At 47.4% G+C, this 17,743-nt stretch overlaps 1 protein-coding gene across 7 annotated transcripts in view; it reads left to right on the top strand.

Annotated features, from left to right (window-relative positions):
• Pecam1 (platelet and endothelial cell adhesion molecule 1) overlaps positions 1–17,743 on the top strand; it is a 73,543-nt gene that overhangs the window by 1,304 nt on the left and 54,496 nt on the right. For 5 of the 7 annotated variants that reach the window (XM_027946287.2, XM_027946285.2, XM_027946284.3 and 2 more), the window contains exons 2-3: positions 8,373–8,455; positions 9,113–9,176. In XM_027946287.2, coding sequence (XP_027802088.1) covers positions 8,373–8,455; positions 9,113–9,176 — 147 coding nt within the window. Of the gene's footprint in view, positions 1–102; positions 114–8,372; positions 8,456–9,112; positions 9,177–17,743 lie in introns of those variants that run through there. The other 2 variants (XM_071603923.1, XM_071603924.1) reach the window with 2 other exon arrangements.

Here is a 17,743-nt window from a genome sequence, read left to right as displayed (position 1 = left end):
GAAAAACTTTGAATATTTTCTGCAGAAAACAGTCCGATTTTGGCAAGGGAAAGAGTCGCTGAGAGGAGCTTTGAGGACCTCCAGGAGTGACATAGAGCTCCTCTGTTAACTTGGTGAGTTGTCTCTGGCACAAATCTCCCTCATGAGCCTGGTTTCTTCTGCTGTCAAAGAGATGATATGAGGAGCCATGTGGGTGATATGCACCCAGCACTTTAGGGACTGTGCGTGACCACCCAGGTGCTGACGGGGTAGCGCAGGCTGCTTTGGGCACCTGTAACCCAGATTAAGTGTGCTTTTAAGAGGGCTGGGGACCCCCATGTTCTCTCTGGCAGCCCCGCCCCCTCCCTTGGCCTGCCTCTGGAGCCCGCAGTGGCCCAGCATCCAACCAGCCCCAATGCAGCACCTTGAGAATGGGTCTTTGGGGAGCCAGGGGAGGGCAGAAATCCAGCGGCTGCTGTCCTGCTCCGCTCCCTTCCTGGGGACTTGTCACTATGGAAACGAGCCTCTTCCTCTGGGCCGGCTGGCGGGGGCCGTGTTGATGCCATGGCTGAGCACGCCACAAGTTCCTTCCTCTTTCCTGCTGCAGAAATGTCACAGTAACTACGTGGCCCAAGAGCTGCAGCTCACACCTGAAGAGCCCGGGCTTGGGACAAACAATGGCTGTGGATTCCCCAGGGTCCGGGGGACTTCTGGGTCAGCCGAGAGGCAGAGGAACGCAGGCCGAGAACAATGGGGCCTGGGCCTGGGGCCCCACTTTCCCCTTCCTCCCAGGCCTTCCTAGTCAGGGGTTTAAAAATGGATCAACAGGCGGTGGCAGGTAGCATTGTGTTTGGTGGCAGAAAACTGAAATGCAGAGTCCCTTTGTGTGGGCAAAGGCTCCCGGGAGGGCGAGGTCCCTCCACGGCCGGCCACTTGCTGGTGAGGCCCAAGCGGAGGGTGTTTTTGGAGTTCTGGCCTCTGCTCTTGGTGCAGGGCCAAGGGAGTGGGGATGTGGACACAGGAGGGGTCGCAGGGAAGGCCACACCTGTGTCCTGCCAGTCACTTCTGCACGTAGGGGAGATTCAGGTGTGGTCAGCTGGAGGCCTGCTCAGAGCTGTCCCTGCCGGGGCTGGTCCAACTCACAGGTCACCCCTGAGTGGCAGAGTCAGAGAGCCCCTGGACCTGGCGTTCCACATGCCTATGAGGACACAGGCAAGAGAGTCCCGGAGACGATGACAGAGTCTCCCTGGCCAGGACGTCCCAAGGCAGTGCCAGGCCTGGTGGTCCCCTTGCCGGGCACACCAGAGAGCCATGGCCAGCCAGGGCCTGGAGGCCCTTCTCTGTAAGATGACCCAGGGCTCCCTCTCTAGGCTGTATGGCCTGGGGGGGGGGGTGGGTTCCAGTGAAACTGGCCTTGTTGTGACCTGAGGGAAACATTTCACCCAGGAGCCGAGACAGTTCAGTTCCTTTCTAGAACGTTCTGCCTTGAGCACCCAGGACCCTTCCTGGGCACGACGCAGCCCTGCTTGCTTTGTAGCTAGAGCTTCCTTGATTTGGAGCATGCCTGCTCCTTCCCCTCCTGGAGGAGACTCCTCGTGTCTTACACATTCTAAGGAGCAAAGTGAAAAGTGGAGTTTTCTTTTTGAGTGGTCTGAGTCCCAAATACCAAGAAAATGCTGACCGTGGGGGAAAGCAGATGGTGACAGAATGAGGGATCCGGGACAGCCCAGTTCGCTTGTCCTCCTGATGCAGGAGGATGTGGCTGTGCGTGCTCCGGGGCCTGCAGAAGCCGGGGCTTTTGTACAATGCTCTGCCGTCTGAAGGGTCTCACTGTCATGAACCCTCAGGAGAACTGCAGAGATGATGGCTGTGGGGTCCCCTAAGGCACCGATCCCTGAGGACACCCCCTGGAGGGACCATCCCAACAGCACTGGCTTTCCTTGGGACCGGAAACTAGCCCCTTTGAAGTTCTGTTTTGTTTTCTAACTCAGGATTGAACCCAGGAGCACTTTACCACAGAACCACATCCCCAGCCATTTTTATTTTATTTTTGTCGTTTTGGTACTGGGATCTAACTCAGGTGTGCTTTACCACCGAGCTACATCCCCAGCGCTTTTTTAACTTTCTAATTTTAAGACAGGGTCTCACTAAGTTGCTGAGGGTCTTGTTAAGTGGCTGAGGCTGGCTTCAAATTTGAGATCCTCCTGTCTCAGCCTCCCGAGTCACTGGGATTACAGGTGTACACCCCCGCACCTGGCCCCCTTGTTTTCAAATACATATTCTTTTGTTGAGATAATCTCGCAGCTTCGCATGCATTTGTGGAAAATAATACAGAGAGCTGTACACTTTGTCCAGTTTCCCCCGGTGGTAACATTTTGTTTAACTGCAATATAATATCCCAGCCAGGGTATTCAGTTGGAGTGACCCATAGACCTCACTGAAGGGCTCCACGGTTAGGCATGGGCAGGTGAGCGGGTGTGGAGTTCCGTGAGGCCTCAGCATCTGTGTCAATTCCCGTATCCAACCCCAAAGTGCAGACACTGAATGTTCCAACCCCACCTGATGCCTCCTCTTGCCCCAGTGGAGTGACACCCCCACTTCTTTCCCAACCTCCACCCTTAACCTCTGGAACCACTGCAGGCTGAATATCCCTTCTCCAAAATGCTTGGGAACAGAAGTGTTTTGAATTTTTTTCTTTCAGATATTGGAATATGGTACAGATATAAATGAGGTATTCTAGAGACAGGACCCAAGTCTAACAAGATTCATTTGCTTCATATGTACCTAACTGGAAGGCAATTTTTTTAAATACAACATTTCAAATGATTTTGTGCAGAAACAAAGTTTCACAGAGGGGAATTTTCCACTTGTGGTATCACGTTGGCACTCAAAATATTTCCAATTTTGGAGCATTTTAGATTTTGTATTTTTAGATGATGGATGCTCAACCTGTCATTTGTCTTCCATTTAAATTATTTAAAAAATATTTTATAGTTAGAATTGTACTTTGGGGGAGATATATATATATATATATATTTTTTTTTTTTTTTTCCACTCAGAATAATTCCCTGGAGATTCATCTAAATTCTTTTTTTCGTTTCTTTTCTGTACTGGGAATTAACCCAGTGAGACTTTACCATGGAGCCACATCTCCAGCCCTTTATTTTTGTTATTTTGAGACAGGATCTTGCTAGATTTCTCTAAGTTGCTGGGGCTGGCCTTGAACTTGCAATCCTCCTCCCTCAGCCTCCCAACTTGCATAGTTTACAGGCCAGCTTCATCCAAGCTCTTGTGTTTATCCACAGTGTGTTCTTTTTCATTACTGAGTAATATTTCACAAAAATGCCATGCATCTAGTCATTCACTGAAGAGCATCTACCTAGATTCCAGTTTTTCAGGAAATCTGGAATTGCAAATGTATCTGCTGTGAACATTCATGTGCAGGTTCTTTATATGGGCGTGTTTTTATTTCTCTGGGCAACGGGTCCATTTTTAAACAGTCTAATTAAAGCAGGCTCTTGACATCTGGGAGTGGTACATCTGCAGACCCAGATGGGTTCCAACGGTGCCAATATTACGAATGTTTACACAGGCTCCAGGCTTGGTCCTAAATCATATGAATCTCATTTCTGTCTAGAAGCACTACTTCCTGTGCACATTCTCATAACCCCAACTTGGCTGCCTCTTTAATGTGTATTGATTTATTTTAATTCTGTTAAGCCAGGTAACGCAGCTGTAAAGAAACAGGAAGCAGAAGACAATTGTATAGAGCAGACTGAAGGATGGCATCCTAGAATACCCTCGGGAATAAATATTTCCTATTTTGTGTTTTTGACTTTTTAGACTCTGAGTTCCTCTGTCTTTGTTTTAGGCTGACGACTTTCCTCTGTGGGGCATTTCAAGACATTCTGAAATGTTTCTCTCCTGAGAGCACTGTGTGGGGAATTAAGGGCTCAGGGCAGCCAAGAGTCTGACTGACTGACTCCACCACTTCCACTAGCTGGGGGAGCTGGACAAGTGTACTAACCTCTCTGAGAGTCTGATTTCTCTGACTTAAGAAAAATGATAATGGTAGTATCTGACTCATAGGATCAAACAAGACCACCGATTAGAAGTGTCTTAAATACTCAGTAAATACTAGCTATTATTAATGAAATCAAAGGTCCATAGGAGAATCCTGTATAAGGTGTGTGTGTGTCTGTCTGTCTGTCTGTCTGGTGTTCTGGGGATTTAATCCAAGGACATTTGATTACTGAGCCTTTTTTTTTTTTTTTTTTTTTTTTGGCAACAGAGATTGAACTCAGGGGCACTCAACCACTGAGCCACATCCCCAGCCCTATTTTGTATTTTATTTCGGGACAGGGTCTCACTGAGTTGCTTAGTGCCTCGTCATTGCTGAGGCTGGCTTTGAACTCGGGATCCTCCTGCCTCAGCCTCCCGAGCAGCTGGGATTACAGCCGTGTGCCTCCGTGACCAGCACTACTGAGCCCTTTTTATTTTTTATTTGAGGTAGGGTCTTGCTGAGTTGCCTAGGCTGGCCTCAAACTTGTGATCCTCCTGTCTCAGCCTCCTGAGACACTGGGATTACAAGCATGTGCCACCATGCCTGGAAAAAAATGATAATTTTTAAGAGTAAAATCATAGCTCTCATACAAATGTAAAATGAAATTATGTCAAATATATTATTGAACTTAATGATGGAGAAAGTGAGAGGGTTTAATTGGTTCAAGGGAGAGTTGAAGAGCATATCTATATGATTAGATAGAAAGGTTGATTTTTTAGTCAATTGATTGATAAATGAGCATCTGCGACCAGGGATGTTGAAATGGATTTGTTTAACGCAGACTTAGGGCTGGGGACACGGCTCGGTGGTAGAGCACTGGCCTAGCGGGAGTGAGGCCCTGGGTTCCATCACCAGCCCAACCGCGACAAAAACCGAGGACAACCCAGCAAAATCAGCACCTCAGAGAATGCAGGGCGGGGCAGGGGCAAGGGGCTCCCTGAGCGTGGGTCTTCCCGGTCTGTCCCCTGGGTTTCTTTGGCTTTGCTGGGCACCCCAGGCACCGACGGGGTCAGCGCGGGCCACTGCTGAGGAGCCCAAGGAAGCCAGGCCCTGCTGCTCTCTCGGGGGCATCCCTGGACTCTGTCATTCTGTCACCCCAGAGGGTACTGCCAGCTGGGGACCGAGGCTGCCTTTTCTGTCCCTCCGTGGTTAGTCCAGCTGATCCGCTTAGGTTCCCCCAGGAGGATGTGGACATTGTTTAGTGTTGTCTGGAAGGTCACTTGGAACCCTGGTACCTCCTTTATGGCCTGACCTGTGATCCTGGCCTCAGACCCCCTCTGAAATGGCCACCACAGGGGACAGCAGTCTCCCTTCCTGTCCCTTTGTCTGTCTCCCCAGCAGTCACAGGGACACCGCTGGGTCCAGGGCTCTGGCTTCACAGGCTTTGGCTTCCTTAGTCGTTTCATCAATAAGAAGGGATTTGGTAGACATTCCCTCCCCACCCTCTAGTGAAAGGAGTGGCCGCTGGGACTTCTGGGGACCTCAGGAACTGGCCCCAAACCTGCGTCTTGGTAGCAGTGACAGGTGCGCAGTGAGGATCCGGAGGAGCCCTCTCTCAGCTGCCTTTAGAAACCTGGTCAGCATCTGGCTGGATAGACCTCCCTGTGCTTCCTACCCAGAGGGAAGAAACAAGTCGGGTTCTCCTTCCTCTCGGTGCATTGCAGGCATTTGAAGGTGATGATCAGGTGCCCCTCAATCTTCCTTTTCTGTCTTAACCTCTGACCTCCGTGGAAGGCTCCTCTCACAGTGTGGTGTGAAGGTCCCCTCCTCGACATTTCCCCTACGCTTCTGCCTGCTGTTGGGTCTCACGGTCCCCCAAACCAAGGAAATAATAACAAAACACAGCAGGACGGTCTTGTCCCCTCTTGGGAACACTTCCACAAATGCCACCAACCGTGATGGTGGCCACCTCCCTTCCTAGGTCACCGGTGTTCCCATGCCTTCTGCTGTTGAGCAACATCATGTGGTCAGTTTCTGAGGAACTAAGCCGGGACCCTCGTTTTCTATCACATGTCGTCGTTGGGCCCATTTCTCCCGCTCCTGGTGCTAGTTTTTGACGACTGACATTGTCATTTGGTCCCTTGTGTGTTTGTCCTGAGGCTGTGTCAGCCAGCCATGGAGTCCCGTGCTCTCATCTGAGCCAGCGACCAACATGTCCCCAGGAGAGGAAAGAGGACAGAGCCTTGTGGCACTCTGCTTGAGACCTTGATCGAAATGCTTTTGATGGAACTGCGCTCGGAGGGCCGGGTATGGTGTAGCGGGAGAGCCTCCCATGCGTAGGGCCCTGGGTCCCTTTCTCAGCACTGCAAAAACAGAGAGAAAACAAAAAAATTACTCCGCAAATGGAATCTCCCCACTCTTCTGTTACCATTCTCCACGGGGACCCAGGACAGTGCTGGGCAGATGTCTTGTTGCGATCCAGAGACTCTGTCCTGGCTGAGAACCACACCGGTGGGGACTGTTTTAAATATTTTAATGTCCCTTCTCCCTTAAATTCCCAGAGCATATGTGTAGAAGTCGGTAAAACACAGAGGGTGACATAAACGTCAGCCACCAGTCCATGTCCCATCTCAGATTCTGTGTTTTTTGCTCTTTATCCTCAATCCCTTTTTTTAAAAAAAAAATATATATATATTTTTAGTTGCAGAGGCACACAATACCTTTTGTTTATTTATCTTTATATGGTGTCCTGCACGTGCTAGGTGAGCGCTCTGCCACAGAGCTACAACCCGAGCACCCCATTTTTTTTAAACAAGTAGGAGACGGACAGATTCTGCAGCCCAGCCGATCCAGGCTTTAGAAACCATTGGAGAAAGGGCCACACCCTTTCCCTGAGCTACCAGGCAAGGTTCTGACCCTCTCAAGAGGTGGGGGTCCATAGGCACTGATGGGGACTTGTAAGGGAAGGGAACCCTCTTCCCGCTACAAAGTTCCCCAGAAAAGGGGACTAGCCTCTATTATAAATGCCTTTAAATCACAGACTTTGGGGCCGCTGGGGTGTGGCTCGGTGGTAGAGCACTGGCCTCCCACGTGTGAGGCCCTGGGTTTGATCCTCAGCACCACACGGGAAGTAAATAAACAAAAATAAAGGTAATGCGTCCGTGTATAACTAAAAAAAAAAATATTTAAAAAATTATAGACTTTGGACTTCAAAGTAACCCCTGCACCCAGGCAGCTGCTGGCTCCCACCTGCTGGGGAGGGAAGCTGTCCAGACCTCTGCCTGCCCCTGGATTAAAGGGGTTCAAATCTGGGAGCCTGAAGAGATTTGTGGCCTGACTGCCGACTTCACCGTGGATAAATGGCTTGGGGGCCGTAATCAGCATTTGTCAGATGGCTTTTGAGTACATTTAGCATGGGCTCAACAGCCAACTTAAACTGCTGGATCAAAACGGGATGATAAGCTGGAAACTGCCTGTTCTTTAAGCCAAAGTCACTGTTTGTATCTGAAGTCAGTTTTGCTGATCTCATTTTTTTTTCCCCCTGTAAGAATTGTTTCTGGTGGGGTAAATTTCTTTAGGAACTTGTAATAAACCAATGAGGGCTTCCTCTTGTTTTATTTAGCAAAATTCAATTTATCCTGGATAGAAAGGAGAGGGAAGGTAGAATGAGGACGAAAAATTAAAAAGAAATTCCAGTGATGATAATTATTATCACTACTGCTGTAGAAGCAGCAAGGATAACCATCATCTAATGGACATAAAGTCCCCACCAGGATTTTTGGATTTTTTTGGTGGGGGAGGGTTACCAGGGATTGAACTCAGGGGCACTGGACCACTGAGCCACATTCCAGCCCTATTTTTTTTTTTTTTTTGTATTTAAATTCAGGGTCTTATTGAGTCGCTTAGCACCTCGCTGTTGCTGAGGCTGGCTTGGAACTCATGATCCCTCTGTTCAGCCTCCCAAGCTCCTGGGATTTCAGACCTGCAATACCCTGAATTGTTGGATTTTTATCAAGATGTATAACGCATCCCATGAGGAGTCCCAGAGTCTTCCTGGAGAAGTTCAGGGTCAATGCTAGAAGAATAAGGAGATTTGTAGCAGTTGCCATTTGTAGCGATAGGCTTCTGGTGAAGGTCTGGGCAAGTCCCTGGTAGGGTGCCCCAGGCCTCTCTCGCATTCTTCTCCTATTGAGTAATTTTATTAACGACTTGGACGAGGACTCTGGCAACTTTCGGATTTGGATGACGCCAAGCTGGGAGGTTAGAATCAATCATCAAGAAGGTCAGCAAAGGCACCGCCTTGTCTCCGCCGCAGAGAGAGGAGGGAAGTGGAGGGGCATCCTGAGAAGGCCACCTCTCACATGGAGCTTTTGCTTTCTTTACCTTCCAGGAGGAGCGGGACCTGGCACTGTGTCGCCGAGGGACCTGCTGGCCGGTCAGCCCACCAAGCAGCGCCCTGGAGGGCAGGCCCAGGTATTCGCCTCTTACCCCAGGGACCCAGCATGGCACAGGAGAGACCCACCTTCCTCCCTCCCTGGGGGACACTGACCTGATTGACCTGGGAGAGCAGTTCAGCTCCCTCTGATCTGTGCCCTTTCCTCTTGGTCACCTGACTTGAAAGAAAAAAAAAAAAATCTGGAATCAGACTGTTCAGCCCCTTCCCCAACAAGAGCCCAGGATCCTGCACGAGGTGGTCCTGAGAGGGTTGTCAGATAAATAAAGAATGCTCAGTTACATTTGAGTTCTAGATAAACAACAGATCTTTTTTTTTTCTTTTTAGAATGTCCCATGCAAGTTGTGGGATATGCTTATACTTAAATAAATAATAATTACTTGATGTTTATCTGAAAAATCAAGTGCTACTGCGCATCAGGTATTCTCATTTGCCAAATCCAGCAGTCCAAGCACATCCAAGATAGGTCAGAGTGACGGTCAGAGGCCTCCCAAGCAGCCCTGGCCTGGCCTGGCTTGCCACTAGCCTGTATCACCTCTCTCCTAAGAGCGGGGACAGGCAGGGGCCAGCTGTGTGTGCTGCTGGCTGCTGCTGCTGCCTATTCAGGCCCCTGGAGGGATTCAGCACCCCAAACCTCCAAACCCTCACTTCTGCCTTCTCTTTTGGGGGCTCCTCAGGTCCTGGTCATCTCCGCTGGCCTCAGGCTTGCCCTCCCTTCAGGGCTGAATCCTGCTACACAAGGTTAGTGGCTAACACTGGCTTTTTCTCTGTCCCAAGGAGCCCTAGCTCAGTGCCGAGGCCAGCCGTCGCAGCCTGTCTGACAGTGTGGCCTTGCAGGGCGGCTGTTGTGTAAATGGTTCATGGTGACCTTTTATGTCCAGGCTGTGCTTTTTAGCTTATTCACCCATTTAAGAAGGATTTCTCAAGAGCCTGCTCTATCCTGGGTGTTATGCAGATGACAGGGGCACAGCCCTGAGCCCGGCAGGCCCATCCCAGTCCCAGGCACTGAGAGTCACACAAAAATAGAGAGCTAAGAAGGGTACAGTAGAAGGTCAGGTCTGGTCAAGAGTCTCCTCTGAGCTGGGCCTGGAGAGAAGGAGTTAAAACATGGGGTTTAGGAAGAGCTTTCCAAGCAGAGGGGACGGCATGACCTTGACTGCAGAGGGGCTGGGTCAGGGAGCTGGCACTTTCCAGGCTGAGGGGAGGCCAGTTACAGGGGCAGTCTTTCCAGTTGCCTTCCCATCTGTTCCTTTGTCCAAAGTCACAGGGTGGGACCAAATATAATTTGTGAATCTAGCGTAAGGCTTCTGAGCACAGGGCCTGTGTGACTGTGTGGGTCCCCTGCCTGAGAAGCTGGCCCTGGTCTCCTGATTTATGTGTGTGTGTCAGGTCAGGAACTGGGTCTGCATCTTCTGCCCAGGGAAGCTGCTGTATGAGGTCAGCTCCTCAGAGCAAGCCAGACAGACCTAGGCAGGCGGACGTGCCTATGAGCACCTGGTTGATACTTGACCTTCTGGCTGTCTTTTATTCTGTGTGCTTACATGATGGTAGGGGCTGGGGAGTTTTGGGGGGGGTCCCTTTTATGGTTGGGCACTAATCCCACCCATGGCTAGTTACTCCCACATGACCTACTCACTCCCAAAGGACTCACCTCCAAATACCATCACTTTGGTGATTAGATTTCAACGTCTGAGTTTTGGGGAGGTGTAAACATCCAGTCTGTAGTGTGTGCAAGAAAGGTGTTGGCAGATGTACGAAGTTAAAGATCTTGACATAGGGAGGTTATCCTGGATCAGCTGGAAGGGCCTTAGTTGCAATCGCAGGGATCCTTATAAAGAAAGAGGCAAAGGGAGATTTGACAGCCAGCCGGAGAAGACGAGGCAAAGACAAACAGAGATTCAAAGATGCTGACCTTGAAGATGGGAGCGATGAAGCCACAAGCCAAGGAACGCCGGCAGCCACCAGAAACCAGGAAAGGCAGGGAACGGGTTATCTCCTAGCACCTCCGGAGGGAGTGCGGCCCCATGGGCACCTTGATTTCGGTCTATTCATCCTCATTTTGGATCCAGAACTATGAGAGAATAAGTTGCAGTTCTTTTATGGAAAGTGGCTACGGGGCCACAGGAAGCTGAGGGAAGCCTCCCTCCTGAGACTGTTTAAATAGCAGCTGTACTGAGATCTATTTCATTAGACCACACCATTCACCTAAAGTGTAAAAGGCAACGGTTTTTAGTATCTTTACAGGGTGGTGAAACCAGCACCGTAATCAGTTTTAGAACCTTTCCCATTACCCCCACAAGATACCAGTGTTTAGCCGTCATGCCAAAAGCCCCAGCCTAAGGCATCCACAAATCTACTTTTGCTTCTTCTGGACGTTTCATGTAAATGGAATCGGAAAAGATGTAGCTTTTTTTTTTTTTTTCATGATAAACTTTTTTCACTTAGCATAGTGCTTTCAAGATCACCCACATTCCCACATTCGTAGCATGTGTTGGCACCTCACTTTCTATTGTCGGATGATATCTCGTAGTATAGACATACACATCTTGTTACCCATTGATCAGTTGATGGATATCTGGCTTGTTTCTGTTTGGCTACTGTGAATGATGCTGCTGTAGACATCGGTGTCCAAGTTTCTATGTGGACATTTGCCGCAGTCTGGCTGGGCACAAATAACCGAGCCGCCACAAAGCCTTGTAGGTTCAAACAGCAACTCTTTATTCCCCAACTCTCACCGGCACTGCACACACACTACTCGGGAACACACCCCTTCCACCGGCTGGCTCGCCCAATCTCCCCAACCCCTCCCGAGAACTGCTCGGGAACTCCAAAGTAGAGGGCGGCCGAGGCAGATTCCCAGAGCAGGGTCCATATACAACTCAATCAATCCAGCATCACAGCAATTATATACAGCTTAACTCAAATCATCATCTCAATGGTTCACCTTTCAACCATTCCCTCTGGCAATATGCCAGGCTTCCTTCTGACTGGGCTGTGGCTCTCAACAGACATTGATTGCCTAAGAGTGGAATTGCTGTAGGGTCATATGGTAACTCTATTTTTAACCTTTTGAGGAACTTCCAGACCACTTTCCAAAGTGGCTTTGGAAATGACTTTCATAATCCCACCAGCCGTGTACGGCATCTGTTTCTCCACATCCTCGCCAACGCTTGTTTTTTGTTTATGGCGCGAGGTATCCAACCCAGGACCTGTGTGTGCTAGGAGGCGCTCTATGTTCCCAGTTCACCATCTGCTTTTCTTCTAGAGCCATCCTCCTGCCTGTGAACCGGTATTTGACTGTGGTTTTGATCTGCATTTCCCCAGTGACGAATAATGTGGAGTCAGCTACTCACATGCTTGTCAGGCATTTGTGTATTTTCTTTGGAAAAATGCCTATTCTAATCCTTTGCCCATTTTTAAAAATAGTTATCCTTTTGTTATTGAATTGTAAGATTCTTTTTCTATATTCTGGATCCTGGGCCCTTATCAAATATAAGACTTCAAAATATTTTCCCCCATTCTCTCACTTCCCTGATGGTGACCTTTGCGACACAATATTTAAAAAAAAAAATTTAATGAACTCCAGTGTGTCCTTTTTTATCAAATTGTTGCTTGTTAATTTTGAGAACAGACTGCACAAATGCCTGTTTTTGCTTCAGTGCCTGGAACATGGTGAAGCTTTTCTTTTCCTAGGTCAACACCTGGGCCACTCAGGTTAGAAGAGAACAGGTCTTTGGCCCCTGGGGCTGTTGGGTGGCAGATCAGCCTTGAGGGCCAGCTTCTCCATTAGGCCAGGAGGCATATTTGCACGTTTCTAGGCCCATAAAACTTTAAGGGGCCCATGGGAAACACACACACACACACACACTTTGTTTTTGTTTTTGTGTGTGTGGTGCTGAGGATCCAACCCATCACTTACATGGGCCAGGCGAGTGCTGTACCACGGAGCCACAGACTCAGCCCTGTTCACTTTATGGAGGAGCCGGCCTACAAAGACCCAAATGCCTGTGGCCATGAGTCACAGTACAGTCCTGTTCCCTGTTCCTGGAGAGCCCTCCAGCAGGGAAGGACAGTGTGAACCCCTCTAGTATGTCCAGCCTGCCTCCTTTCTGCTTAACCTCCCTTTATGAGGGGCCAGACTGGGGCTCTGAACGCTGGACTCAAAGAAAACATTGCGTCCTCCCCCTTGAGGGCACTAAAATGCTAGAGTTACATGAGAAGGTTTTTTTTTTTTTGGATAGGGTCTCACCACCCTGCCCAGGCTGGTCTCAGGCTCAGAGCTCGGGCGATCGTCCTGCCTCGGTCTCCAGAGTATCTGGGACCACGTACAGGTGTGCCTCACCATCCCGGCCTAGGAGCAGCCCTTCAGATGGGGCAGGCTGGGGCCCAAACCAGACCACCAACTATTATTATTACCCTTGTTTTCATTTTTATCGTTATCATATTCCTATTGTTGTGAAAATAAAAGGAAAAATCATGATGAAAACAATATTGAAAGAGCTTTTCCAATGGAGTCAGGAGGCTGTTAGATGCAGATTGCTCACCCCCTTCTAACTGCTGCCGAGGAAAGTGAATTGGGTCGCTCCCGGCTCCGAGCATCTAGGACAGATGATGACACCGTCCCACAGTCTGAACACCTGCCTCGGGGGTCAGCAGATTCTAGTTATGGACATGTCCTACTAGGCATAGACGTCCTCCTCTTTGCCTTCTCTTGGGCCCCAGCCCTGTCTTCCAGCACCCGTGCTCTCTCACTGTCCCTGCTGGGGAATCTGCAGTGCTCCGTGCTGCCTGCCCATCAAGGCTCCCACTTCTCTGTCTTCTGTGGGACACTGAGAGCAATGTGACCTTTCACTTTTGTGGTTTCCAATTTAAGGTTAAATGCGCGTCCAGATGCTCACCCTTGTTGGGACTTTCCTAAGGAACCCAGCAGTGGGTAGGCGGGGGTGTTATTCCTACTTGATAGTCAAGGAGCGTGAGCCCCAAGACACTTCGGCTGTCAAACCGCAGAGACTGGAACCTCAGGCTTCTGACTGGCATGCTCATTGGTTGGGGTGTGTCCCAAACCCCGTGGACAGGGGATGAGTCCTGCTCTTCATCTCTCAGAAGTTAATCAGATCCGCGGCCATGGGCTGAGGGAAGCCTGTGTGTCTTATTTCTAATCACCACCTTCTTGAAATAGATGGAGGCTTGCCTCACCTGGACCAGCAGTTCATCTGTTACCTGTCAGCCCACCCTCCCTCTCTCGCCTCACCCCACCCCCAGCTGCTCAGAAAAGGAGGGATCAAGCCGGGTACGATGTCTTATGCCTGTGATCCCTGCGATTCAGGATTCTGAGGCAGGAGGATGGCAAGTTCGAGACCAGCCTGGGTTTAGTGAGATTCTGCCTCAAAAGCAAATAAAAAGGGGTGGGGAAAACTGGGATAGCATGTGAGAGGCCAGGGTTCAATTCCCAGAACCGTAAACAATAAATAAATAATTTAAAAACTAGAAAACTATATCTAAAAATGTGATACTAAGGAAAAAAAAACTCACTTAATTAAAAATTGGACAAAAGATTTTAACTTAATGAAAAATTTAAATAATAGTGCAGTTTCATCTAAAAAACAAGAGTGCAGAAAGGTTAACAATGAAAATTCCCTGGGTGCCCAGTTTCTACCACCCTGACACACATTTAATGTTTACGCTTACTTCTAGGTATGGTGGTGCCTACCTATAATCCCAACAAATTAGGAGGCTGAGGCAGGAGGATTGCAAGTTTGAGGACAGCCTCAGGCACCTAGTAAGACACTGTCTCAAAAAAAAAAAAAAAAAAAAAAAGGGTTGGGGATGTGTTTCAGTGGCAAAGCGCCCTTGGGTTCAATCCTCAGTAACTATCCTCCCCCACACAAAAAAGAGTTTACACCTCTGCCTGGAAAATGTCCTGATCTATAGTAAATGCAAGTCAAACAAAAGTTTATACCCTTTTTAAATTAATTTTTTTTTCTCTTTTTAGTTACACATGACAGTAGAATGTATTTTGGTGTACCATATATACATGGAGTATAACTTCCTAGTTTTGTGGCTGTACGTAACGTGGAGTTACACTGGTCATGTATTCCTATATGAACATAAGCAGTTTATACCCTTAAACAGGTAACCCCTGGGCAGACATGCTGTCTCTTTTTGTCTTTTTATAATTTCAGATACTTTTTCCTATCTTGTGGAAACTACTCAAATCCTTTGCCCATTTCTTTATTGTTCTACTGATCTTTTTAATTCCTGAGAGTTCTTTACCCTTTAGGGAGGTCAGTTCTTTGTCTATGATGTGAGTTGCAAATATTTGTTTTTCTAGTTTTGTATAATTTATCAATTTTTAAATTTTATGGTTTCTGGATTTTAACTTATACTTAAACCAGCCTCCAACAACCCAAGCTAATTAGGAGTTCTTTCATGTTTTCTTCTAAAACTTTTATGGCTTCATTTGTACATTCAGATAATTATCTATTTAGAAATCATTCTTGTGCATGTTTTGAGTTGCGGCATATAGATTTTATGCTTCTTTATCCACCCGCTTCTTCTTCCTTCCTTCCTTCTTTCCTTTCTTTGCTGGGGATTGAGTCAGGGGTACTCTACTACTGAACTACATCCCCAGTCCTTTTTATTTTATTTTGAGGCAGGGTCTTGCTAAGTTGCTGAGGCTGACCTCAGACTTACAATCCTCTGGCCTCAGCCTCCAGAGTGGATGGAATTACAGACATGTGATACAATGCCTGCTTCTACTTTTTTTTTTTTTAATATTAACATTTGTTTTCAAATTAAAGCCTTATTTTTCTCATAATATTTTGGAAGTATTATAATCATGCAGGAAACAAGTATTATGTTTTAGAAGCTTACTTGGGAACTTAGAGGACACACTGGAATATGGACATTTATTGCTATGGCTTGAATGTTACTCTGAGATACAGAATTTTTACAATATCGAAAGATCTCCACTTGAAGTCAGTATTTATTACTCATGGTGTTTTCCCATCTTCATCCCAAATCGACATTCCAATAAGTGGGTGGGGACAGTTTCTAGTAGGCTGCCAAAGAAGATAGCTTTTAGTGGGAAACGGAGACAGAAAACCACAGCAACAAAACATAAACAGTACCATAGAGAAATCCCTTTAGAAATAGGTGGGTTAAGTGAGTCCTGCTCTTCAATAGCTCCTGCCAACACTTCCACTGAGTTTCAAGACGGCGGAATGGAGGAGGCCTGTCTGCTCTGTGGTGTAAAACCAAGAAAGCAGATAGGCAGCTCCTTGGCATGGTGGGTGAAGGAAAAATGGGGGAGGAACTTTACTGGGAATGAATTCTGGACATTCAAAGCAGATCAGGGATTCAGGAGGGTGGATAGAATACAATAAGAACAGATCCCCAGCACCAGCACCAGTGCCTCGGCCATCAGGGGTGCCTGCCAGAGGGTCCCTCCCACGGGCAAAGTGGAGGGGTAAGGGGATTAAAGGAATCCACATACTAGGAGGTTTGAGGTGTGTCTGGGTGCATGTAGATCAGAGATCAAAGACGTTGCATGACTAAATGGAAAGTCATGCCACACGATATCCTTGTGCAGGGAGGAGGGTACATCTCTCCTGGCTGCTGGAGCACAGAGAAGGAACCGTGTTGCAGCTGGGGTGAGGTGGCCAGCAGCTGGGGAACCGAAAACTGGAAAACCTCAGCTTGGCCCAATATTCAGGCCTGGCAAACCCACACTGCATGACATGGAGTGTGCCTAAGTGACCAGGGGAAAATCAAACATGGAGAGGGATTTACACCGGGGAATTCAGGTCGTGGGAACCCACCCATCCCCCCCCCCCCAGACCTGCTGGGAGAGACAAGTCTGGCCCAGATTTCAAAAGAGTGGAGACAGGTACACCCGTCAAAGTGCACACCTGAAATCCCAGCAGCTCTGGAGGCCGAGACAGGAGGATTGTGAGTTCAAAGCCAGCCTTGGCAACAGCAAGGTGCTAAGCAACTCAGTGAGAAGCTGTCTGTAAATAAAAATACAAATTAAGGCTGGGACATGGCTCAGTGCCCCTGAATTCAATCCCCAGTAGCCCCGCAAAAAACTATAGAGTTGGGGTGGGAGAGGCTGAGTTTGGAGACTGTACCTGAGAGACCAAAAAAACACAGGGTCCGTGGGTGACAGAGTAGACTAAGTATTGGCTCCTCTAGTGCCTGAGTGGAACCCAGGGGAGATTGTGGACTGGCAACTCCTGGGCCCTAGAGGGTGCTGATTTAAAATGTCCAGGCCAGTTGCCATTCAAGAAAGAATCTGGAGCCTACATAAGCCTAAACCCCACCCCCAGGAGCTCTGCCTCTGGGATTTCCTCTCACGCTCCTAACCCCACCTAACACTGCTGAGAAGGATCTTTTGAACTCCAACAGAAACAATTCTTTAATTGTTTAAATTAAACATGGAGGATTTTTTTTTAATTTAAAAATTTTTTAATTTTTTTTTTTTTTTTTTTTTGTCCTTTTGTGACTTGAATGCTTCGTGGACACTTATACATACTCCTATTTGTTTCTTTTTTTTTTTTCCAGCATTATTTGAAATCAGTTATTTTTCATGGATTATTATTTTGAGGACTAGGATATTTAATTAGTATATTTTGGTTTTGTTTTGTATTCTTTTATTTCAATATTTATTTTTTTAAATTTTTATTTCATATATATTTTCTCTCATCTGTTTCCCTCAACTCTCTTTTCTACTGCTAACAGCCAATCTGGATTGTTCTCTCTTTCACTCTTCCTTTAATTTTTTTACTTCTATTTTCTCTTTTTCTTTTCCATAATCATCACATCCTACATCATTTCTGTTCTCTCCCTGTCCACCATTTGAAATTATAGACCCTTTTGCAAACCTAATGTGGGCAATAATTGACCACATCATTTATGTTTATTGTGACAATTAACATTGTAGATGTCACAGCAGGAGCTATTTGGTTTAATGCTGTATACTATTGGATGTTGTTATTATTTGTCTCCCTCTAAACAGTGAGGTACTCAAAGCCTTCAGGGACACTGTAAGTACACAGGGAAATCTACTGCCTCAGATCCATAGTGTTAAATGGGTAGACACATAAACAACATGAAAAAGCAAGGGAACAAATCACCCCCAAACAAAAATACTTTAATTACAAAATCCATCAATATCATATTGGAAGAAATGTCAGAGGAGACATTTAGAATGTTCATAGTTAAACTGATCTTTGAGATAAAGGATGATGTAAGAAGTTAAATCAGAAAATATAGGAAGTGAGATCACTTCAGTAAAGAGATAGAGACTC

The sequence above is a fragment of the Marmota flaviventris genome, chromosome 17 (assembly GCF_047511675.1).
Source record: "Marmota flaviventris isolate mMarFla1 chromosome 17, mMarFla1.hap1, whole genome shotgun sequence".
Lineage (NCBI taxonomy): Eukaryota > Metazoa > Chordata > Mammalia > Rodentia > Sciuridae > Marmota > Marmota flaviventris.
The sequence above is the reverse complement of the archived record's forward strand: the minus strand, read 5'-3'. Positions and strand labels throughout refer to the sequence as shown.